Source organism: Callorhinus ursinus, unplaced genomic scaffold, assembly GCF_003265705.2.
Source record: "Callorhinus ursinus isolate GAN/ISIS: 27379988/994484 unplaced genomic scaffold, GSC_fseal_2.0 scaffold4, whole genome shotgun sequence".
Lineage (NCBI taxonomy): Eukaryota > Metazoa > Chordata > Mammalia > Carnivora > Otariidae > Callorhinus > Callorhinus ursinus.
Genome location: NW_027397066.1, coordinates 7,867,138 through 7,893,309, shown reverse-complemented (window position 1 = coordinate 7,893,309; position 26,172 = coordinate 7,867,138). Strand labels below are relative to the sequence as shown.

At 44.2% G+C, this 26,172-nt stretch overlaps 1 protein-coding gene across 5 annotated transcripts in view; it reads left to right on the top strand.

Annotated features, from left to right (window-relative positions):
* Window positions 1-26,172, top strand: part of HS3ST1 (heparan sulfate-glucosamine 3-sulfotransferase 1) — a 67,145-nt gene that overhangs the window by 36,940 nt on the left and 4,033 nt on the right. For all 5 annotated transcript variants that reach the window (XR_012377852.1, XM_073891429.1, XM_073891431.1 and 2 more), the window contains exon 2: window positions 1,501-2,579. Coding sequence is in view for 4 of the 5 variants with exons in the window: in XM_073891429.1 (XP_073747530.1) it covers window positions 1,598-2,545 (948 nt within the window). In the remaining variant the exon portion in view is untranslated. The remainder of the gene's footprint in view (window positions 1-1,500; window positions 2,580-26,172) is intronic.

The window sequence follows — 26,172 nt, the reverse complement described above, 5'->3', positions numbered from 1 at the left end:
AAACATGGACGTGACTCCTCTGTCCTTGGGAAGCCCCTGCCATCTGGCCCAGAAGTGGCTGTGGCCTTGTGGGACTTCAATGCCAAAATGTTATAAAGTTCAGCTAGATAAAGAGGAGAAGTTATAAAGGAGGCAGTTTGTGGAAAGAGCCCTGCGTTCAGCGTTCTGAATTTGGGCTCTGAATTTTGAAGTGGACTAAATTCTCGTGTCCTTGGGCAAGATTCCTATCTATATCTGTCCCGTTTGCTACCTTGCACTGTAGGCTCACGGTGCCAGTCGACTGAGCAGACTGCAAAACCACTTCATGAGCGGTACGACTTTGCACACTGGAAAGAGTTTTGCTCTTTCCAGCCACCTCCCCGTTTACCCCTCTAGGCTCACTTCAAACACTTTCTCTACCTTGAAGCCATCCCAGGTTGTTCCAGGAGAAATGAGTGAACACATGTCCTCATATTACCCTGCCTAAACTATAATCAGAGCATATATGGCACTGAAGCCTGCAGTCAGGTGATATCAATTAACCTTGGCCACATTTATTCTGCAATACCAACCGCCCCAAAATTCAAAGGCTTATAGCCACAGTGGTGGATTCTCACTCACGAACCAGGATGGCTGTGTTGCACACAAAGGGCTTGCATGTGGCTCTGCTGTACATGTCTCTCACCTTCCTTTGGAACCCAGTGGCTGGCCGGGGCACGTTCTGCTCACAGTCATGGCAGAAGCGCAAGAGGGCAAGTGCAAACACACAGAGCTTCTCGAGACCAAGACTGGGGAATGGCATCTTGTCATTTCCACCCACAAACCTTTGGCCAAACCCAAATGAAATCGCTGGGGAGCACACTCACCCCACGGTGAGGCCATAGCAAGAATTGGATGAAGGGAGGAGTAAAGAATGGGAGCTAATTATTCAGTCTTTCATACAGGTTCACCTGCCCTATTAGATCAGGAGCCCCCAGTGGGTGGCTGGGACAGGAACAACGTCTGCTTCTACTACCTGCCAGCCCCTCTGCCTGGGACTGGCAGGTAGTGGATATTTCAGTGATGTTTGCTGAGGTCCAAAAGACCTTTCCCACCCTTTCCTTTACAGCAGAGATTGGCAAACTCTGATTTTGTGCACACAGAGAGCTGAACATATGAATTATTGAAAAAAATCAAAAGAAAATCATATTTAATGATGCATGAACATTATATGAAATTCAGATTTCAGTATCCATAAGTAAAGTTTTATTGGAACACAACTGCACCCATTCCTCTGTGTACTGTCTATGGCCACCTGAGCAAAACAGCATACTTGGAGTTGCCATAGAGACTGTGTCCTGCAAAACCTAAACATTTCCTATCTGGCCCTGTACAAAAAGTGTTTGCCACTCCCTGCACCATAGGATAAAGAAACGGAGAGAGCCCCAGGGAGGTGACTGCCGTACCCAAGACTACAGAGTTGTCAGCTCCAGTAAGCCCTGGATGTATTTGGGGTTAATATCTTTCCCCTTTATTTCCTAGTAATTGGCGGCCTGCAACACCCATGTGTCACTGATTAGGAGGCATTCCCCGAGGCAGCGCTTCATGACCCAGCGGCGCCGGGCCCAGTGAAGCCACCATGGTGTCCAGCACGGCCGCGCTGCTCCTGGGCGCGGTGCTGCTGGTGGCCCAGCTCCAGCTAGTGCCTTCCCGCCCTGCAGCGCCCGGGGACGCGCCGGGCCAGCCGGAGCTCGCGCGCAGAGCAGCCACCCTCCAGGGTGAGGGCCGAGAAGGCGCGGCTCCCAACGGCTCGGCCCAGCAGCTGCCGCAGACCATCATCATCGGCGTGCGCAAGGGCGGCACGCGCGCGCTGCTGGAGATGCTCAGCCTGCACCCCGACGTGGCAGCCGCTGAGAACGAGGTCCACTTCTTCGACTGGGAGGAGCACTACAGCCAAGGCCTGGGCTGGTACCTGGGCCAGATGCCCTTCTCGTCCCCGCACCAGCTCACGGTGGAGAAGACCCCCGCGTACTTCACGTCGCCCAAAGTGCCTGAGCGTGTCCACAGCATGAACCCGGGCATCCGGCTGCTGCTCATCCTGCGGGACCCGTCCGAGCGCGTGCTGTCCGACTACACCCAAGTGTTCTACAACCACGTGCAGAAGCGCAAGCCCTATCCGTCCATCGAGGAGTTCCTGGTGCGCGACGGCCGGCTCAACGTGGGCTACAAGGCGCTCAACCGCAGCCTCTACCACGTGCACTTGCAGAACTGGCTGCGCTTCTTCCCGCTGCGCCGCATCCACATCGTCGATGGCGACCGCCTCATCAGGGACCCTTTCCCCGAGATCCAGAAGGTCGAGCGGTTCCTGAAGCTGTCCCCACAGATCAACGCCTCGAACTTCTACTTTAACAAAACCAAGGGCTTTTACTGCCTGCGGGACGGCGGACGGGACCGCTGTTTGCACGAGTCCAAAGGCCGGGCGCACCCCCAAGTTGACCCCAGACTCCTCAGTAAACTGCACGAATATTTTCACGAGCCAAATAAGAAATTCTTCGAGCTTGTGGGCAGGACATTTGACTGGCACTGATCTGCAATAACCTAGGCTCGGAACCTTTCCTATTGTAAGTTCTGGTGTACATCGGGGGAGGAAAAAAAAATTTTAAAAGGGCATTTAAGCTATAATTTATTTGTAAAATCCATAAATTACTTCTGTACAGTATTAGATTCACAATTGCCATATATACTAGTTATATTTTTCTACTTGGTAAATTGAGGGCATTTTGTATTGTTTTTCATGGTTGTTAACATTGTGTAATATGTCTCTATATGAAGGAACTAAAATATTTCACTGCAAAAAAAAAAAAAAAAGTCCTGGAGACCCTGTCTTTTTTGAATATAATTAACTTGCCCCAGACTCAAAATAGCTGTCTGTGTTGTACTCATTGCAGAATCTATATTCCTTTGTTACTTTAAAAAGAAATGTTTTTCATGGCTATTATGCTTCTCTCTCGCCCTCTCCCTTCTTCATTGTTCATTTTAATTTTTAATGTCTCTCTGTGGTCATCAGATTTATTTTTTTTACTTGCATTGTGAGATTTGTCTTCACTGAGATCCCCTATTATTCTGGAGTGGCAGGTTCACCCACTCCCGATTTCAGCAGGTCCCTGAGCGTGGATTTTAAACCCCTGTTAACTCAGAGTGGACAAAGCAATATTGAGACTGGAAAAGTAGTTAATACTAGCAAGAAGCTCCCTTGCCACACATCTTTGCCTCGAGGAGTGCTTGCATACATTTCTGATCTTAGCAATGGGCAAAACCTACAATAAAGGGGATGAAACCACTGGCCTTCAGAATGGTCTCGGGGCTGTGTACTTTGACCCAGGTGGCAACGGGTCTCTGGAAACCCACTTAGAAAAGAGAAGTTGCAAACTGTATGTGTTCCTATCTTGTAGATTTTGTGGAAAGCCGACTCGTGGTATAGACAACTTTTGCTTAGGTTGGGAGTCTTTATCTATTTCCTGAAAGATCGATATGCATTTATAGACACATACTCCATATGCATTGAGACATAAATATGTGTGTGTTTTAAAATCAACTCTGAATGTGTAATCCTGAAATGGAAAGGAAATTTGAACTCCCAGGGGAGTTTGACCCAGGGGTCAAAATGGCAAAAAGAAAAGCACAAAGCGGAAGTAGAGCCTAAGGCAACCTTTGTACCTGCACCTAGGGGGGAGAGGCCTGATTTCAGTTTCACTTCTACTCCTGAACAGCTATCTTGTTGGAGGTGGTCATGCAAGCCCCCTGAGTCTTGGTTTTCTCAGGCATTCTTATTCAGTCAGCCTTTTACAGAATTAAATACACTGGATATGTTTTCTTAGTATGAAAGCAAAACACAATCATTATGTAAAACAAAAAAAGAAATACAAAGAAGCAAAATAAACCCGTTTCCTGACAGAGTTTATATTTAATGCAGCGAAGTAAAATGGACATTATATATAAGAACTCATTGAAAATGCCCCCATACAACCCCAGGAAGTAGTAATTATTATGGCGAGTTCGAGGAGGACGAAATAAGCATGGAGGAGATAAGGAACTTGCCAAGGTCACATGGACTCCAAGCCAAGGCTGGGAGTCCACTTATAGCCAAAGTTACAGATTTGTGGTGTTTTGGTTTTGACCCTGCCCTACTCTTTCTGAACTCAAAAAGAAAGGCCCAGACTCAGAGACAGTATTTCCTGACTTAACCTGACAGATTCCTTCCCTGGTGCCAAATGTCTTCCACCTCAAGAGGTGTGTCTGAGCAAAAGGACGGGGCAAGAAAGAGCCTGCACTTTTCTCAGCAGTGCTATCAGGGAAGTGAGTCACCTTGGTTAGGGGCAGCAGCTGCAGCCTGGCCTGACCTTGGCGTGGCCCAGGCCACACCCCTGGCCCTGCAAACACAGCAGGAAGAACACCTTCCCCCTCCGAACACATTAAGGTTGTCATTACACAACCAACTCCCCAGAGGGTGTGACCAAAATATTTATAGCAGGCTTCCCATTGACATGGCACTTTGCAATCTGGAAAGTGCTTCCCTCCACAGAACACCATCAGACCTTGCTTCATCACACTCATTAAGAGCTGAAGGGAAGAGAGGCCCAGAGAGGTTAAAGTGAGTTTCCAGGATTGCCCAGGAATTTGGTGTGGAGACTCCAATGTGAGTCTTCCGAATTTTCAAAGAAAATTTTTTTGCAGAATACCCATGGATGCCTGTGCCCTAATGGGGATGCTATGCTTGAAGCATGCAGTGTTGGCGTCAGAGGTGGTGGGCAGGGATGGAGGAAGGAAGGACCGAGCACTGGGGACATGCCCTAGTGGCTGGGGCTAGCACAGTTCCTGGTAGGAGTGGTCCAGTGTAAAATGATAAGTTGGTATAAATTAAGTAATTGTTGATTTGGGATGCGGGGTCTTGACTGAGGATGTGTTCATGGAGGTCTACACGGGTCAGGGGTCCTAGTGGTTCTCGGTTACTCCATGTATGGCAAAAGTCCAGCCGTCCTTAGGAAAATACAAGGAGCACTTGTACTCCAGCAGCCCAGGCATTTCAGTCTCATCTGTGCACTCCCAGATTCAGAGGAGGCCCTACAGGGGACCTGGGCCTGCCTTCCTAGGGGCACAAATGCAGTGACTTGGGAGCCAGATGGGCACCTGATCTCTCTCCAAACACCGTGTCAGTTCTGTTAGCAGAGAGATGCCAACTAGAGGGAGTGAAGTTCCTGTCGCAATTGGCCCACGAGCAGGGGTGGCCCGGGAGCCTCCAGGTGGGATGTTCCAGAGAGGCACCTGGGAGCAGCTGAGCACAGAGCCTCAGCTCTTGTGTTGGGAATATTCACGGCACTTGATGTTTCTGAGTCGGGACAACCCCTGCCTGCTCCCTTCCCCTAGGAACCAGGTAGTGCTGAAATCCCATTGACAGTATTTAGTTATCAGCTCACAGCCTAAAAATGTGAGAACCTCTGAGCACAGGGTGGATTGCTCTTTCAATCCTGGGAGACTGTTACTTAGCTGAAGGGCGATGCAGGGCAGAAGAGTCCAACGTGCAGGGTGACTGCTACTTAAAGAGGTAGAATCTGAGATCACCACTTAGAGTTCAGGTGTTCACTATAATTTCATTTTTCAGTTGAGCCCTACTATGTGCTTAGCATGGTGTTAAGCCCTTAGGAGTGTAAAAGAAAACACAGTAGGAACTAATAATCACTAAGTCTTCTGGGTTTAAATAAAAAACGTGGAGGGGCCACGAAGATAAAGGGATGACGCTTAACTGTGCTTGGACTGGCCAGTGCAGTATGTTCTATACTTTGTCGTGTCATTTGGGAACGTCCCTGGGAGGAGTCCGCTAGCCCCACTATGGAGAGAAGGAAATGGAGATGGAAGAAATGGGCCTGCCCGCATTGTTCAAGAAGAAATAGAGAGATGTCACTTGGTCCAGGGGGATAGTCGTCCCCAGGATGGGGAATGTGGCACTGAGAGTCATCAAAAGAAGGTGAGAGATGGCAGAGGTGTCTCTCAAAATGCCACTATTCAGGAGTAGGAAGAGAAGAAGGGTCTTCCCAAAGGGCATGATCACTTACGTCCCGGGTCACAGGACCCTGTTCTTTCCACAGAAAAGCTTCTTGGAGGAATTGCCATGATGCTGGAGAATGGAAGCCAAAGGACGTAACCAAAGCAGGGCATTCTGGACAAGGGCAGCTTGAGGAATCAAGACAGTGGTGATGGGGAAGGGGAAAGAGGAAGGGGATGCGGGCAACAGACTTGAAAACACATTGAGAACTTGCTATGTGACAGACACTTGTGGCCTTGGCATCTGCTCTCCAAGTGGTGGAAGCTTTCTTAGAAAGCACCTGTGTATCTCTGTCTCCTGTGCAGGTGCATCTGTCACAGAAAATAACTATCCTTTATTGCACACCCACTATATGCTTAGTGTTTTAAATATGTTGCTTCTAATCCACGTGACAATTCTGAGAGGTAGGAAATGCCATGGTGCTGATTTGACAGAGGAGGAAACTCAAACTCAGACCATAAAGGGCTTGCCCAGGATGCCAGAGACAGTGATCTGTTACAGCTGGAACTTAGTCCCCAGTGTCCTTGCTCTGCTACTTTGTGGTCCCTGCAATCCTGAGTGAGGGGAAGGGGAAGTAAAGCGTAAACATTTATTACGCAGAGCAGAGTGTGTAGAGAAATATGGGCACACAGGATGTGAGGATGCACAGACAGGGTTATACCAGACGGTCTTCAAGCGAAAGAGTGGCTGGGGACTTGATACAACAGACACACGATAAAGCAGGCTCCTTCCTGGCAGACCTTCATTTAGGAAGCCTGCATTTGCGTTGGCACGGAGCAACATGGCGGAACTCTCCAAATGGCAAACAAGGAGTGAGGACCAGAGCTACAAACACTTCAGCAGAACTTTGAGCTGCTTGGCTGAAATACGTAGATGTAGGAAATGGCTTTGGTTCTTCAATTCATGCTCATATCAATATCTTTACTCCTTTTCCTCCAAATTCCCCTGTTAGGTCACCTGAGAGAAAAAGCATTTAGAGCCAGGAGCCCCGGGTGTGTATTTCCAACTTTGCTAGTTTTTGGCCATGTGGCCTTGGGTTCAAATTCTCAGAACCTCAATATCTTTCTCAATCTAAGTGGGTTGATATTTACTTAATTCTGTTTTGGGGGGAATTCAATGAGATAAAGTAGGTAAAACACTATGGGGCTATGGCATAGTGGTTAAAAGCATTTAGGATTTTAGGAAACAAACCAAAACTGGTTTTGAACCAGTCTGCAGGCACCGACTGCCTTGGCCTCCCTATCCTCTTCTTGGGTAGGGACTGTAGCCACTGGGACTGTAGCCACTGCTGTTAGCTATGGGACTGTAGCCACTGCTGTTAGCATCCCATTACTAGGAAGTATCCCACCTCCAGCTACCAAAAGAGTTGGTTGCTCAGGGCTCACCCTGTACTGCTTTCTGGAGGATTTCCCTGAGTTGAAGGAGTTGCCTTACCCGGAGGTGCCTGGGGAGTTGAACTCACTCAGCTTCTTTGCTTTCTTGAGGGTTGCCTGTGACTAATGATTGACAGATGTGGGGAAGCAGTAGGGTTGAGGGAGCCTCTTGTTTTTGGGGCAGAACAACCTCTGTGGTACAATTCATGCTCTAGAACTCCTTGCAGTATCGGGTCGACACCAGACTTCTCCTGAAACCACACTATGCTTAGTTTCTTTCCCTACTTTGTCCTGTGTCCTTCGTTGCCTTACCCATTTCTTTCGTAATCCCATTCTTAGTAGGTGCCTTGCCCAAGAATACAGGGATTCCCCATCCTAGGCTTTGCTTCTAGGGCCTCCAATCTAAGATAGTCAACTTGCAGAAATGTTTTAGTCTCTCTGCACTTCATGTGGATAGTCTGACCAACCCACAGGATTGTGATAAATCTTCCAGTTAAACGAGAGATGAGAGGGAATGAGTCTATTTTATTGGCTGATACACAAAAATGCTGAATATAATAGTAGATGCATTTGTTACCAAGTACTAGGTCTCTTTTTTTGACTTACCAGACTATCAAAATAATGTTAATGCCTCAATATAAACATAAACTCCACCTTCCTGAAAACTTCCTTATTCTCACAAATATGAAGGCACTGCTCCATCTTACTTATGATATAGGGTATTGTGTCTCTACTGTTCATCAAATATTTCATATGGAGCTTGTGCATAGATGTCCTTTCCTCTTGATTGCAACACCTTAGCACCTAACACAGTGCCTGGCATGTGGTAGATAGGAAATACTTGTTTGTGGATTAAATAGTAACTCCAGTCCGGGAGTCAGTCTGATGTAAAAACTCCCTCTACCATATCCCAGCTTCGTGGTCTGGCTGGCCTCCTGGGAACACCTTCTCTCGCGTTTCACAATATACTGCCTCATTTGATCCTAACAAATCTCTGAGCAAAGAATCAATCCAACCTCTATGTTTTTGCTGGCCACCATATCCCCAGCAAATAGGGCAATTCTTGACATAGAAGGTACAAATAATTACTAAATAAATGACTCACGGAAGTGCCCAGGCTCTTTCTACTATGCCATACTGCACAACATGCTCTGAATATTGCACTAATGGAGAACCTAGTATCCTCCAAGGCAACCCATCACATTTCCAAACTGGCTATTAAAATTCACACTTCCTGTACCTAAACTTCTATTTCCTAGCTTTCTCCCATAGATATGAGTTCTACTACAGGCTACCATGAAGAACAAGTCTCATACCACTTTCTCATGTTGACACACTGGAAAGAAAGAACACTGGCCTTGGATTCGAAAGACCTAAACTTAGGGGTTTGGTTCAGCTTTTTCCATAGCTATGTGATGTTGGACAATTCCCTTAACTTCGCTGCATTTCTGGTACTTATCTGTAAAACAGGATAAACGATGCCTTCTTTGCAGAGATTCTATGAGTGTTACATGACTAGTGGACAATGTGAAAATAAAAGAGATCCTAATTCTACAAACACCCTCTTAATATTGCAAAGTAACTCAGCTCTCATGATAGGTGTCATCCCCTCTAGAGAGTAATGGGATAATAGTTGAGTGTTTACCAAAAGCTAGGCAGGTATTATCTCATTCAATCTTTACATCAGCCTAAGAGACAGGTACTACTATTAACCTTTTATGGATGGGGAGTCCAAGGCACAGAGCTAGTAAATGTCACATGGCTAGTAAATTGTAGAGCCAGATTTGTTCCCTGGGTAGTGTGTCTTCATGGCTAGCTTACTTCACCTCCAGGCTACTTTCCCTTTCAATGAAAAAGAGACCTTCTTCAACATATCTGCTCATTGAAAGGGCTAGAGCACAAAGAAAGCAAAAATAGAAATCAGGAACTTAAGACAAATACCAGCAAAACACAATCGTAGGCAGAATTCATGAACTGTTCCCCTATGCTCCCAGCCCTTGCTGAATGTGCTCTGTCTAGTCCTCAGCCCTTGAAAGTTCACAGGACTTGTAAATAAGATGGGATATCTACTATCTTAATTAGGTTACTTTATATGGCAAAGACAACAGGGTGTGACTATATATGATATATGAGACTAACAGTGGACTGGAGAGAGAGAGAGAGTCTCCTACTGGCTTTGAAGAAGTCACCTGCCATGTTGTGAGAGACATAGGAGGGGGTTCAGTGTAGCCAGGGACTGTAGGGGCAAGTAATGCTGAGAGTGCTCCACCCCGCATGCCCCCCATCCCCCCACCACCAGCCAACGTCCAGCAAGAAAACAAAGCCTGCAGCCCCACCTTTGCAAAAAACTCCATATTCCAACAGCCTGTGAGCTTGGAGGAGGGCCCCAAGCTCCAGATGACAAAGCAGCCTGGCTAAAACATTAGGAGCTGCCTGGTGAGATGGAAGCAAAGCTAGCTAGGGTTTGTTCAAACTCCTGTCCCATGGAAGAGAGGTACTACATGTATGTTGGTTTACGTGGTTCAGTGTGGGCAAGGACTACATAAGGAGTTGAAGAATAGGGGGTGTGGTTCTCAGGGGGCCCTCTTTGGAGACTAGTTACCATACCTGGTTGTTCCTTGACAATCAGATGGACAGAACACCTACCTAATGGATCTTTGGTCGTACTTAAAAGGGAGATTAATATAGGTATAAGCTTTCCTGAACCTCAGAGTCCATTATACTAATGTAGGTTGTCATTATCTTAAGTCCTTGGTCCTGCTATGTAATTTCGACTATTTTGACCTAAGGTATTTGACTATTTTCAGTCCAATCTTTTGATCATATGTGATGGTGACTAAGTGATTTTGCATAAATCATTTGTTCCATAAGTAGGATGCAGTTTTGCACACCGTGTTGCTTTCACTGTATTTTGACAGACCCCAATCAAACCATCCGAGAAAAAAGGATATGCTCAGAACAAACTGCGGACGGGGGTCAGCATGGAAAACTTTGTCTTTTGTGGGTGCAAACCCTGGCAGACCTACAAAACCTCTTAGATTATTTGTCAAACACGAGAGAATGTTGCTGAGACATTTAACACTGCATGTTAAAAGCTGTACACAGCATTTAAAAAAGAATGCATGGCAGACTCCATTTCCACTTTCCTTAATTTGGAAGTTCTATCTTTAGTAGCAATTTGCATTTTCCACACAATTAAAGACTGTACCTAGTTCTGATTTGCACTTCAAGTATCCAATTCAGCTGTGATTTACATTTTTTTCCCTCTATTTATGTTTATCAGCTTCCCAGTAAGAATGCTGGGTTTCTCAATCTTGCCATAATCACTTAAAATATGGATAACTCTGGACAAATTTGATTAACCATCTCAGAGGGTCAGTTTGCTCATATATTAAATGGGAATTAGATTTTATTTAAGGAATTGCTGTGCATCTTAAAGGCCGTGAGCACATCCAGGGACACAGTAGGCATTTGATACATGTGCATTCATTGTCCTTTTAATTTAGCCTCTGTGGACCCGTCCACAGGATCTGTGAATAGAAACTCACTGTTGGTAGTAGAATCGTCTATCAGCTATCACCTTCCATCATGAACATCAAAACCAACACATCTGGTCAGTGAGTTTTTCTGTGCCTCTAAACATAAACAATCACGTAAATCCAAGCCATGGGCAAACAAACACAATGTTTGAGACAATTACCCGGATAATAAAGGTCTGTTCCTTTTCTTGAAATATTCAAATAATGAAGAAGAAATTTTGAATGGTCTCTTTTCTATACATGACAGATGCAGATTAAAGGTAATTTAAAAATAAAATTTCCTCCATTAAATAGTTTAGAAATTTACCTGTTTGGCTAGAGAAGGCTCTTAACTGTTTCCCAAAGACACAAAATGACTATTTTGCAGTGAGCTCCCGTATCTCTCATTTTTACCAAAATTACTCCTTTAAAATTCAGTTTCTCCACTTTCCTGATGTACAATGCCCTACCTGATTAGTTTTTTTTCCCCCCTTAGGGCAGGGGGGTGGGAGAGGGTATGGCACTTTGGAAAAGAAACCTAAAGAGTTCTAATGTTCAAGGGATATTTTACCTATGCCCATCTATTTGTTAAACTCCAATCTTATTCACAATCACCAAAAAAGCAGAAGCAACTCAAGTGGTCATCATTGGATGGCTGGATTAAGAAATGTGGACTGACCGTACAATGAAACAGGATTTAGCCATGAAAAGGCAGGAAGGGGCATCTGGGTGGCCCAGTCGTTTAAGTGTCCAACTCTTGATTTTTGACTCAGGTCATGACCTCAGGGTCATGGGATGGAGCCAAGCCCCAAGTCAGGCTCCACACTCAGCAGGGAATCTGCTTGGGATTCTCTCTCCCTCTTCTGCTATCCCTCTGTCCACGTGCGTGCACTCTCACATAAATAAATAAATAAATAGAATCTTAAAAAATAAAAACAACAAAAAACAACAGAAAGTTCTGACCTGTGCTAGGACATGGACAAACCTGGAAAACATTATGCTAATTGACATAAACCAGACAGAAAATGACACATATTGTATGGTTCTAATTATATGGTAGGTCTAGAATGGGCATATTCTTAGAAAAGAAAAGGAAAGCAGAGGCTCTCAGGAGCTGGGGAGAGAGGAAGCAATGAAGGGTCATTGCTTAATAAGTGCAAAGTTCCTGCTCAGGTTATGACAAAGTTTTGGAAATAGACAGTAGTGACAAATACACATTTTTTTAATTATGTTATGTTAACCACCATACACTACATCATTAGTTTTTTTTTAAAGATTTTATTTATTTATTTGAGAGAGAGAATGAGAGATAGAGAACACTAGAGGGAAGAGGGTCAGAGGGAGAAGCAGACTCCCTGCTGAGCAGGGAGCCCGATGTGGGACTCGATCCCGGGACTCCAGGATCATGACCTGAGCCGAAGGCAGTCGCCCAACCAACTGAGCCAACCAGGCACCCTACGTCATTAGTTTTTGATGTAGTGTTCCATGATTCATTGTTTGCATATAACACCCAGTGCTCCACGCAGAACGTGCCCTCTTTAATACCCATCACCAGGCTAACCCATCCTCCCACCGCCTCCCCTCTAGAACCCTCAGTTTGTTTTTCAGACTCCATAGTCTCTCATGGTTCACCCCCATTCTGATTTCCCTCCCTTCATTTTTCCCTTCCTGCTATCTTCTTCTTCTTTTTTTTAAACATATAATGTATTATTTGTTTCAGAAGTACAGATCTGTGATTCAACAGTCTTGCACAATTCACAGCGCTCACCATAGCACATACCCTCCCCAATGTCTATCACCCAACCCCCACCACTCCAGCAACCCTCAGTTTGTTTCCTGAGCTGAAGAATTCCTCATATCAGTGAGGTCATATGGATACATGTCTTTCTCTGATTGACTTATTTCACTCAGCATAATACCCTCCAGTTCCATCCACGTCATTGTAAATGGCAAGATTTCATTCTACCACATCTTCTTTATCCATTCCAGATACACATTTTTGAATGTAATTGATGATCCCAAATTGCACACATACATATATATGTATATATATAAAATATAGAAATAAAATATATATATCAAAATAGAAGAATAGAATAAAAATCCAATCTTGGGCTGTATTTAATTGCAAAAAACCCAACACTGTTCTTGATTCATTGGTAGTATATGCAGAAGGACTTCCATGAAAGTGTTAACTCTATGCATCATCATTGCATGACAATTCCAGTTTCCAAATTGCTGCATTATTTGACAGTTTATAGATTGGAAATAAACATGATAATGTGAAGCAGACCTAATTACACCCGCTTTTCATGTGCCTAACTTGTGGCTTAGCTTCAAACCAAACAAATCATTCACAGTCATCATTGAAGCTACTGTACACAGTTTTCAAGTTCTCCCACCCTGAGAAGGATATTATTGCTTATCTAGATGATGCTGTTCCCTATATACCTGGGAAGTGTTCAGCATCAAAACTGCAAGGTATATGCATCATCAATCAAATCTTTCCATGGTGAAAATTAACCCATGGCCTTGTCAGTGCTGTTTGACAAAAATTCACCATCGTGGGCTGAGCTTAGCTGACCAAACTGTTTGAAATAAAGGCTAAAATGATGAGGTCCTTAGTAAGCAAAGACAGATAATAAGCTTAACGTCTATTAAAAGTAATGGGAAAAAAATAAAGAAAAAAAGCAACTGAAAGAACAAATTAATGGTGGGAAGCACATTAAAATATCAGTTTTTTGTTTTGTTTTGTTTTTATCCATCAGTCATATGGGCAAAGTGATTGGATAGGTATCATTATGTCTCATATACCAACTTCCTAGATATTGAGTGGGAAAATCTTATAGAACTAGAAATAGGACTGCTCTATATTTAACTTCATAGAGAGTTAATCGTGCAAATATGCATAGTCTTATAGAGAGAGAATTTGACACCTTGGAGTTTATAGTGTGATTTCTATATTAGTTCAGTAATTCAAAAGGAGTCCCGGACATGGGGGCATTTCTCCTAAGACGGGTTTCTAGGTATAAAGGGTTCCGGGGATTTGGGGCTGGTCAAGGAAAATGATTGTTTACCAAGTGGCACTTGGACAGGGTAGCAGGGGGAGTCTACATAACATAAGCAAGGGGATCACCAACCAGAGGGGGAGGAGGGCAGGGGAATCTTGGGGGAGAGGGGGATCTGAATGGGGCTTAAAAGTCTAGGGGATGTCACTTAGCAGCATGGCCAGGAGTCACTGAGTCCGAGAACTCTGAAGGGCAGCATCTTCCTGAGGACTTGCAACTATAAGGCTGTCTGTTATCAAGGGCTAACAGTTGCTGGCTGAGGTTTTCTGGGGTACACAAAGCAGGCAGTGTCCACATGGTTGAAAATCTGCTTGTTTGGGTTATGTTAAAAATAGCTGGATGTGTAAAAATTTGAGTTAGGGACCAGTGGGTTTTTGAGCTAATGAGATTTTGAGCTGCCATGAAGAAGTAAACAATCTAGGTGCCAAAGCACACAGGCCGTCTTTGGGTCATTTTTTATAACAGTAAGTTCCCAGAGTATCTGTCTTGTATAAGAATGGGTTTTTCTCCTACAAGTGGGTGTCTGTTAACCCAGAAGATCCAGCAAGGCACCTGCATTAATTTCTTATCGACACTAACAAATTACCATACACTTGACTAATGGTGTAAAACGATGCACATTTATTATCTTACGTTTCTGGAACTTGGAAGTCAAAGTCAGCATCAGTGATCTGACGTCCAAGTGTGGGGAAGGAGTTGTCCCTTCCAGAAATTCTAGGGCACAATCTTTTCTATTGTCCTTTCTAGCTTCTGGAGGCTGTTCTCCTTCCTTGGCCAGTGGGTCCCCATCACCGCTCTTCTTCAGACCCCTGCTTCCGTCTTGTAAGGGCCCTTGTGATTACACTGGGCTCACCCAGATAACCCAAGATAATCTCCCTACCTCAAAATTTTTACCTTGATCACATCAGCCAAATCCCTGTGCCATGTAAGGTGCCATCTTCACAGGTTCTGGGGGACTAGGGTGTGGACGTCTTCAGGACCATCATTCAGCCTCCCACAGGGCTTTAGACAGAGCTCTGATGTGCCCCGACAGGCAGACTCTAGATCTCTGAAGGGTCTCAGGTTTAGAACACAAGAACAAAGGAGGATCAAGGGACACCCAGTAGCCACTCCCACAGACCTCTGGAAGGGAAAGCAGCTGTTTTGCAAATGGAGGTGGTGAGGATAGAATTTACGTTTTTTTAAGGAGTTCTTCCAGTCTGGGGCTTCTTTCTGACTCTCAGCCCCGGGGGAGTTTGAGAGATGGGAGTTGGAAAGGTCAGGCTAGTGTTCGCTCAGCTTCTTTCCTTCCCAGACTATCCCGTCTGTCTTCCCCTTTCAGTTTGGGTCTTTCCGTCTGCACCCTAAAATCCTACTGTAGGATCCTACTGAAGAACTGCTGGACACAACTTCTTTCAACACATCACATGAGGTTTCTGATGTATGCAAAATGGGGACAAATGGCTCAGACCGTCTCACAAGTGGAGAGAAGACAGAGATGGAGGAAGACCATAGTTCAACCGGATGGTCCCTGGGTTTGCTTCCATCCCACGATGGGGGCCACAGACCCCATTCTTCAGTAGATTCCTAAGGTTGTCTTAAATTCCATGTCCGCTCCTGAATCAGTGTTCTAATCATGGCTTATACATACAAGGCACCAGGGAGCTTTTTAAAAAAGTTTAACTAAGGAGGTGCCTGGGTGACTCAGTCAGTTAAGTGTCTGCCTTGGGCTCAGGTCATGATCCCAGGGTCCTGGGATTGAGCCCTGCATCAGGCCCCCTGCTTCTGGAGAGCCTGCTTCTCCCTCTCCTCCCTGCTTATGCTTCTTTTCACTATGCCTCTCTCTCAAACAAATAAAGAAAATATTTAAAGAAAAAAAAGTTTAACTAAGAAGACTCCACTTCCAAAGATTCTGAGTCACAGGGATGGGGCCGGGCTTTGGGAATCTGACTTTCTCTTTTTTTTTCCCTAAGCGCCACGGGTTATTCTGAAACACACAGAGTGATTCAACATCGTTCTATGATTTGGATCTGAGGAGAGATACTTGAGAGTGTCTCCCCGCTTGATGGAGTTGAGGCAGGGCCCCATGGTGGTGGAATCACAGCCTGAGTCAGGCTGCTGGGTTCAAATCTCTAGGTTCAAAATTGTGTGTTTTCTGCTCATTCCTGACTCCTTGGGCCTAACCCAGTGCGTGGTCTATGCTGTCGCTACTTAATGAATGAATAAATGAATCATCTTTTTCATCTGGCACATAGGAATGGACACCAGGGAGAACAGGAAGGCAAACTTCAAAGATCAGGAAGAGACAGAGAACTTGGGTGATGGGAAGCATCTCATGTTTCACCCTCATGATTCCCTGTGGTCTGTGCTTGTTCCCTGTGGTCAGCGGTGGAAAGTGAGACTCAGAGACAGTGAATGACTTCCCCAAGGACACACAGCCAGACAGGGATAGAGTTGGAATTCTAATCCAGGTCTATTTGACCAACCCCTAGCTCCATGCGTTAGCTACTGCATCTGTTCAGAACGGCATAAACCTGGGGTGCCCAAGTGGCTCCGTCAATTAAGTGTCCAACTCTTGATTTCAGGCCAGGTCATGATCTCAGGGTCGTTAGATCCAGCCCCAAATCAGGCCCTGCACTGAGCGTGGAACCTGCTTAAGATTCTCTCTCTCCCTCTCCCTCTACTCTTCCCAGACCCCACCAAAAAAAAAAAAAAAAAAAAAAGAAGAAAGAAAAAGAAAAGAACAGTACAAATGTACTGCTTAGTGAGAGAAAGGAATAGTGAAGGATTGGCAAAGACCTCAGTCACGCACAGAGTCTCTGCACCGTGGGCCCCACCACACAGTCCGTGGAAAATTGATAGATATGCTGGGATTTCTAAACAGCGAGGGTTTAGATACCTGAAGAGAGAAATCACTTTGGGATTTATGAAAGAAAGAGGAGAGGAAGAAAGAGAAGAAAAATGGGAAGAGAAGGGACAAGGGGGGACAGGGAGGAGGGAAGGAGGAAGAAGAAAGAAAGTAACAAAGTAATGTGTTTAATTGACTTTGTTCACATTAGTATTTCATCCTTGGCCAACAATTATGCACTTGGAGTCCTTTACCATCCTGGAGGGATTTCTCAATAGTTCCCTGGGAAGGATTCCTCTGTGCTCCTCAGTGGAGAGCCAAGGGTCCCCCCAGCCGGGAGGCTCCTTCCCTTTCCCCTCGGTCCCCCTGAGCCCTTTCCAGAGCACTGCTTCTCTGGCCTGTGGCCAGTGGCTCCAACAAGCACGGTTCTCTCAGCACAGAGACCACGTCCCTTTGTACAGACGGGTGGCTGGAATCTCCGGTGCAAACCTGGGAGAGATACTCATCGGAGCTGGTGCTTCTCTAGACAACACGGGGCTGTGCAGAGTGCGGCACCAAGTTTTAGTTCATCTATTTCTGGCTCTGTGATTTGAGACAAATACCTCCACCTCTCCAAGGCTCAGATTTCCTTCTCTGAAAAAGGTCATAGAACTAGATATCTTGAAGGTCCTGGCAAGTTCTGCAACACTGTAACCAACCCCAGGTGAAACAAGGAAAGGAGTTTTGTCTGTTCTCCACCCTGTCTGTTTTTCTTTTCCTCCCTTCCTTCCTTCTTGTTTCTCTCTTTTTTCCTTTTTCTTTCTTTCTTCTTTTCTTTTTGTCATGTGCCAAGATTTTAAGTAACAGGCTGCTCTAGCTGAAATTAGTACCTTAGATTTTTTTTTTTTTTTAATCATCCTGGATAGGAGCCAGAAAAATGATCTCTGAGAAGCTGTGACCATTTTGTTATGCTCTTGGATGAGGAAACTGGAGGACTCCTCTGCAGCTGCTGCCTCTGTCCTGAGAGCCATCTATTTACAAATATCATTCTCAAAAAGTCACCCCAGCCATCCAGAAGGTTTAAGTGGAGGCTTCAGCAATGGTTTGGGAGTGCGAGCCGGTTTTCATTTGATACAGGACCTCCATCAGTCATTTCGCAGTGGGAGAGGCTAAGTCAGCACCGTATGGGTCTCCAGCAGGGCCTTGGCAAGGACTGGCAAGAGGAAATGCATGTGGGATGTGTTCAAACTGTGCTGTATCACTGGGGAAAGGGAGCTGGTCCTTGAAAGTCTGTTTTCAGAGATTTGCATGCAGAAAAGGGGACATGGAGGACATCAGCCCAAGGAGCTGGTTTCATGAGAGATTTTGTGGGATTGTGGGTGGATCGGGGCTTCTTTAGGGTCCAGCAAAATAGTAGCTCCATGTGCACCGTCCAGCCCCTGTCCTCCCTAGCCGTATAGACAGCAGGGACAAGTGGCATGGGGACAACTGTGCTGAAGTCCTTGGATGCTCTGTGGATTCCGTGTGAGTTAGAAACAAAGTTTTGCATACAAAGCATTTGAGATTCAGGAGCACTGCTATGGTAGAAACCTTAGGCTATATGACACAACCTGAGCTTAAGCAGACAGACAACCCACAAGGCAGTGACGGCAGGCTGTTCACTGTGAGCACGTGATATGCTCCTGTTGGGGGTGGAAGAGAGTTGGAAGTCTTGGTGAGAGGAACCGATACCCTGCAATCAAGCTAGGGTTTCGATGGCACTATTGTTTTGGACTAAATGGAAATGTGACCTTGCCTAGAGACAGAGTTGACGTCTTTGGTGTATTCTGTTTCTGCGAACCTTGACAACGACTCCCTGGAGAAGAGGAAATTGAAGCTGGGGTTTGAGCCCAGGGCCATCTCCCGCTACAACAGATTCTCTGTATCACACAAAACTGAATTGGTCCTCCATTTCTCTCGCTCTGCTCGCTGCACCTGCACGTGCCTCATTTTCATATATGCATCTAATATATGCATTATATAATAGCACATTTTGTATTTTACTATCACTACAATAGAGACAATGGACCTTTCCTGCCAAAGGCCCCTGACATTCACGGCATACAAAGCAACAGTTAATATTTGGAGTATCTCAAGTTTGGGTCCCCTTCCTTTGGAAAATGCTTGAAGTTTGAAAACCCTGAGCTCTTGTTCCAAAGCCATGGAGCCGGTAGAATTGAGAGGATTTCAAATGTGAAGGAATTTGATTTTCCTTGGCAATCTCATCATTATCAAATAATCTCCAGTTTTTAAACGCTACACTTCTTTGATATACTCTAGACTGTCATTAATAAACATGAACCGGTTTTTTAAAAAAAATATTTACTTGAGAGAGAGAGAGAGAGAGAGCGATGGGGAGGGGCAGAGGGAAAGAAGCTTCAAGCAGACTCCATGCTGAGCCCAGAGCCCTACCCAGGGCTGGATCCCAGGACCCATGAGAATATGACCTGAGCAGATACCAAGAGCGGGGTGCTCACCTGACTGAGCTACCCAGGGGCCCCCATGAACAGGTTTTTGAGGTTTACATAAATGGCAGTGAATAAGGGATGGGAACAGGTATGCAGAAAGCAGGTGGTTGTGTCAAGAGCTCCACTTCCATGGCTGGCTGCCATGTGCACGGTGTTCAGCTTATCTATATTGGCTGTGATCTTCACAGGGCATCCACTCCCCTTTCCGGCTGATCATTGATGGAAGGCCAGTTTGCTTTTTGTTTTTTGGTTTTTGAATGCAGCATTCAAGGCATTTAACAAGCTTGGCCTGACTTTACCCTCCTGTCCCCTATTCTCTACTCCTCCATGTACTTAGCCACATTTCAAGCCACAAGAATGCCAGGCACACCAGCCAAGAATCCCAGACCATAAGTTTTCACACCTCTATCCCTTTTTTGCTCAAAACATTTTCCCCTTCTTGCTATAGTGATCTATGTGACTTTCAGAGCCCATCTGAGACACGCCTTTTGGATTTAACTTCATAGGTAGGACAACACCTTCATGACATCTCCAAAGCAGTTTTTAAGTGTGGGCCTGTGGGGCAGTCTTACATTTCATTCTGTGCCATGGTCACTTCTGGCCAGAGTCCCCAGCCAGGCAAAGCCCAGCACTCTGCCTGTGTCTCCTTGTCTCTCTTTTACTTCACACGGTACTGGCCTCATAGCAGGTGACCAACAAATGTCTGCTGAAAGAATATCTGAATAGCTAATAGAGAGTGGCTAAATACTGGTGTTCCTCCACCTGCTTACACTTAATATTTCTTTCTCCACACCTGGAAGAGGACTTACTTCTGAATCCAGTGGTACCAAGGGCAAGACAGAGGGAGCTGTCTGCCCTGGGTGCTGTCACTGATGAGCACGTTGTCTGCACAGAATTTAAAAACAATAGTGAAAGAGCCCAGATGAGTAGATAAAGAAGATGTGGTGTGTGGTGTGTGTGTGTGTGTGTGTGTGTGTGTGTGTGTGTGTGTGTGTGTGTGATGGAATATTATGCAGACATCAAAAAGGATGAAATCTTACCATTTGCAATTTGCAATGATGTGGATGGAACTGGAGGGTATTACGCTAAGTGAAATAAGTTAATCAGAGAAAGACAATTATATGATTTCACTCATATGTGGAATTTAAGAAACAAAACAAAAGAGCATAGAGGAAGGGAGGGAAAAATAAAACAAGACGTAATCAGAGAGGGAGACAAACTGTAAGAGACCCTTAACTCTTAGGGAACAAACTGGAGGGGAGGTGGGTGTGGGGATGGGGTAGCTGGGTGATGGGCATTAAGGAGGGCACGTGATGTGATGAGCCCTGGGTGTTATATGCAACTGATGAATAACTGAACTCTACCACTGAAACTAATAGTACACTGTATGTTAATTAATTGAATTTAAATTTAAAAAAATAGTGAAAACAAGTAAAAATCGGTCTGCTTTTGATTAATGCTAAGCCCCGCCAGCAATAACATATTCCTCCATATAGACCAGTCTTACCCCTCCCCCCACTTTACAGGCCACTGTCTGGATCACTCATGACTTCTTCCCCTTGCAGAGTGTTTCAGTCCTGTACCCTGTTTCTTCAGGGCTTTCTCCTTCAGCTCATCCATTAGTTCATTCATTTATTCATTCGATAAATATTTATACAGTTACTAGTACATGGGAGGTATCGGTACCCAACGATGAACAGGAAAGAGGCATTCCGGATCTCTTGGGGCTTGAATTCTAGTTGGGGGCACAGAAAACAAAATGAGCATGCACGCACATACAATTTTAGGGACGATCACTGCTCCGAGGACAGCATCCCAGGATGATGTCATCACAGTGCAGGAGAGATACCCTTACATAGGGTTATCAGTACCAGGGAACGCATCTGGGGCAAAGTAAGATGTAGGCTGAAGTCTGAGTGCTGAGAAGGAGCCAGAGACTTGAAGTGCAAAGTCCTGAGGTGGGAAGAGGTGCTATAGGATGAGACCTACAGGAAGCATCTGGAAGAGGCTGTGGACTCGATCCGTCTGCTACGCCCCATACTCAGGCCCATCTCTTCAGCTCAGCTGCGCTCTGCACACACTCCTGATCTCCTACCTGGGTTGCAGAGCAGAGACTGACAATGACAGAGAATGTGTTCTGTCCCAGTGCCACTTCCGCACAGCTAGTTCTTGTAGGAGGTAAAACTGGGGGAACCGGGCATAGGAGTGCAGACAGAGGGTTCAGTGTCTCCCCTCTCAAGCACCGTCTCTTGTTCTCCATCATAAGGCCCAGATGAACAAAGGATGTGGGTCCAATAGCTCCCCAAAATATCTGGAACTCTGACTCATAGATTCTGACTCCATTCAGATTTTGCTTGAATATTTTGCAAGCATCAGACCCATCAGCATCCTATCTGGTCCAGGGGGCCACACTTCAAAACTTGATACCTTGAACCTTCGGGTCAGTAACCATGTGTGTAACTGGTTCAACATCAGCCAAAACCACAAACCACACCAGAGAGGTTGGAATGGGAACCTTAGAACCAGTACCCACCACCCAGCTGCAAGCTGGATATTCCCCTTCTGTGGTTTCCATGTTATCTATTCTCTTCAATTTGAAAAGTGGGAAACTGAAAGGTGGTATGGCCAAATATGAGGAGAGTAGGGACACTTGTCATCAAGGTCTGTAGTTCTAGGAGCAGGAGGGAAAATTGCATGCTCCCCAAAGGTAAAATAATCACTATGCAAAAATAGATATAATTGCTCAGACACTGTGGGAATATTTTTAAATTAGTTGTAATAAAAGTGAATGACTATTCCACCTAATTACTAAATATTTAAATTATACACATATATGTGATTTATATTATACATATTTATATATATAATTTATATTATTATAAATATGTTTTATGTATGCAAATTATGTATATAAATGTATAATTTATGTATGCGTGTATAATTTTAAAATTATAAATGTGATTATTAAATATTTAAATTGTATATGCTTCATTTATATATATACACATATATATGTAATTTATATGTATATAGTGTTTATTTTTTATTTTTTCTTTAAGATTTTATTTATTTGAGAGAGAGAGAGAATGAGAGAGAAAGCATGAGTGGGGAGAGGGTCAGAGGGAGAAGCAGACTCCCTGTTGAGCAGGGAACCCGATGCAGGGCTTGATCCCAGGACCCTGAGATCATGACTTGAGCTGAAGGTAGTCGCTTAACCAGCTGAGCCACCCATGCATAATGTTTATGTTTAACACTGATGTATGCAATGTTTAACACTGATACAGATCTCTTGATAGATTAAGAGGTGCTCCTACAGGGGCGCCTGGGTGGCTCAGTCGTTAAGCGTCTGCCTTCAGCTCAGGTCATGATCCCAGGGTCCTGGGATCAAGCCCTGCATCGGGCTCCCTGCTTAGCAGGAAGCCGGCTTCTCCCTCTCCCACTCCCCCTGCTTGTGTTCCCTCTCTCGCTGTGTCTCTCTCTGTCAAATAAATAAATAAAATCTTTAAAAAAAAAGTGCTCATACAATCAAATTCAAATGGTACGAACATTCCAGAAAACAACTGAACAATATGTATTAAGGTCCTTAACAATGAGTAGAGCCTTTTGCTGCCTAATTCTGCTGCAATGAATCTCTCTCTTTTTTAAAGATTTATTTATTTATTTTATTGAGAGAGAGAGTGCATGCATGTGGAGGGGGGAGGGGCAGAGGTGAGTGAGAGAAACTCCAAACAGAGTCCACACTGACCATAGAGCCCATGGCAGGGCTTGATCCCATGACCCTGAGATTACGACCTGAGCCAAAACCAAGAGTCAGACACTCAACCAACTGCACCATCCAGGCGCCCCTCAATGAATCCCTTTTAAGGAAATAATACCCAAAACAAAGACTTATGAACAAAGACAGTATTAAAGCAATATTGTAATAGTGATACTGAAAGCAATAGAACTGTCTATTAAGACATATTTTGCTATATTTTATATATAAAATAAAAAATGTTATTGATCATAAAATATATAAAATGAAATATCTTGTTTGAAAAGTTTATAAACATTAGCCCATCTGGCACAGAGTTTGGCACAAATCCTGGTCTGGAGAAGACACTCTCTGAACTGTTAACATTCTAAGCTTTGAGGTTAGTAATAGTTTGTATAACTTATTCAGCATTAGCCAAGACCACAAACAAGGCCAGAAAAGCTAGAATTGGAATATTAGCAGGATTTGCCTTGATGACAGCATCTCACTGGCCAAGATGTGGATTATGCAGAGATTCTTACACATTCCGTGGTGCTTGAGATGGATGATTGTTTAAATGTTTTGGTAGCCAAGGTTAATTCTGAAAAAGAAAAGAAATGAAAGAACAACAAAGGGCAACAATGAAACATCTTCCAAAGACATTCTCTGTAGCTTTGTTTCTTTTTTTTTAATTTTATTTTATTATGTTATGTTAATCACCATACATTACATCATTAGTTTTTGATGTAATGTTCCATGATTCATTGTTTGCATATAATACCCAGTGCTCCATTCAATACGTGCCCTCTTTATTTTATTTTATTTTATTTTTTTAAAGATTTTATTTATTTATTTGACAGAGAGAGACACAGCGAGAGAGGGAACACAAGCAGGGGGAGTGGGAGAGGGAGAAGCAGGCTTCCCGCGGAGCAGGGAGCCCGATGTGGGGCTCAATCCCAGGACCCTGGGACCACGACCTGAGCTGAAGGCAGACGCTTAACGACTGAGCCACCCGGGCGCCCCTGTGCCCTCTTTAATACCCATCAGCAGGCTAGTTTACAAACAAATCAAGTAAAAATAACCTACATATCAAATAACAGGATCTGGTTATGTAGCTTGTGGCAGAGACACCCCATGGTGTATCATGTCATCTGCATGGAGGATTTTTCATTTATAATGTTAATTGGAAGATGTACATAAAAGTAAGTATGTAATTGCAGTAAGTAAAAAAAAAATACTTTTCTGTACACTAAGAAGACTATAAATCACTCAGAAAGCTGGTAACTAGGTGATATGTGGAGGGAGGGGTTTGCAGATATCTGTCTTTCCTTTTCTCTGCTTTTTCCTTTTCCGCACACCCCCATCCCTAACTTTCTTACTGGTTGTTTAAAATGAAAAATTTAATGACCTTAAAGATGTATAATTCATCATCAGAGGAAGCTTGAGCACAGTCAATTGAGGACAAATTAAAGGCTACTGTGCTTCCTGCGACACACTCAGGGAGAGCATGTAGCCTCACAAAGGTACGCACACAGGGAGTGTGTTTTCTCAAAAAGTGGCAAGGATAGAAAACATAAGTAGGTTGTTAAAAGACCTGGATGATTTTTTTTAATGGAAGGCATACAAAGGATGTTGACCCCAGCAGCATATTTAGGGAAAACACTTAGTTAGAATTTGATTTTTCACAAAATGCCTCTGAAAATATTTGTCACAAAAGCTTCAGTGTGAAAGTGACAGTGTCCAGAGTTTTAGGTCTTCATTGAGATCTAGTCCGTGTGGACTTTGAAGAGCTACGGTTTGGAAAGATAGGTGAGACCCTTTCCGTCTGACAGCAAGGGATGGACCAAGGGGTCCATCACCTGGATAAAAAGGAACTTCCTACTAGGAACAGTGTATGGCGGTCAGGGTATCAGTAAGAGATAGCAAACCTAAGTTGGGATAACTTGAGATGGGCTTATCCATGAAATTACACAAGTGCAATTGCATAATATGGTCACTAGCCTCAAGTCAGGAAAATTGAGTTATTTTTCCCTTTCATAGAGCAATAACCTTTTCTAGCATCCACGTTGATTTTCCTTGGAAGATTTTTACAAAACAATAAAATCAATGGTATATTTAATTGAAGTATAAAGTGATGTTGATGATCAACGGGCCCAACCTGGGAGGAATATGTAATTAGAGTTCTTTCAGTGTCACCCAAAGACCACAGTGCATGATAAGTACATTTTAATAAGAGCTAACATTTATTAAGCACTCACCGTGTGCCAGGCACTGAACCATGCACTTTATATTAACTCATTTAATCTTGCCAAGGGTCTTTTGAGCTATGCACTATTGTTGGTTTCTCCTTCTTCTCTATGCACAGAGCAACCAGGGGAAGGTACTCTCACTGTAGGATGTACAATTTGCTCATAGTTCCAGCTGCTGCCCCTCTGAATCCATTACCATGTCTGATAAAACCACACTTTGCCTGGACTACTTCTAATCCAATGACCAAGAATGGCAGGACATTCCACTTCCATTCCAATGAGATGTAAAATTGCTCCAATGGGTGACTGGCCCAAGAATACCTATTAGCCCAGCCAAACCTTCCCTGAAACTGTGTTGCAAATATTCATCCTCTCTTCTTCTTCCTCTCTTCTCATCTTTCATAGATATCAGATCCCATAGACTTCAGCAGGTTCTTTCTCCTATTCCTTCCCTGCTATGGACTGAATTGGGCTCCCTTCCACAATTGTGCAAAAGTGCACAATTCATATGTTGAATTGCAAAGTGACGGTATCTGGAAATAGTCTCTTTAGGAGGTAATTAAGATTCAAGGAAGTCAACTTGAAACTACCCAAGTGCAATTGCATAATGTGATCACTAGCTTCAAGTCAGGAAAATTGAATTATTTTTCCCTTTCATAGAGTGATAACCTTTTCTAGCATCCACGTTGATTTTCCTTAGAAGATTTTTACAAAGCAATAAAATCAATGGTATATTTAATTGAATCCGTAATCCAATCCCTAATCCAATAGGACTGTGCCCTTGTATGAAGAGGAAAGAGAGAAGAAAGGAGGAGAAGAAGAAGAAGAAGAAGAAGAAGAAGAAGAAGAAGAAGAAGAAG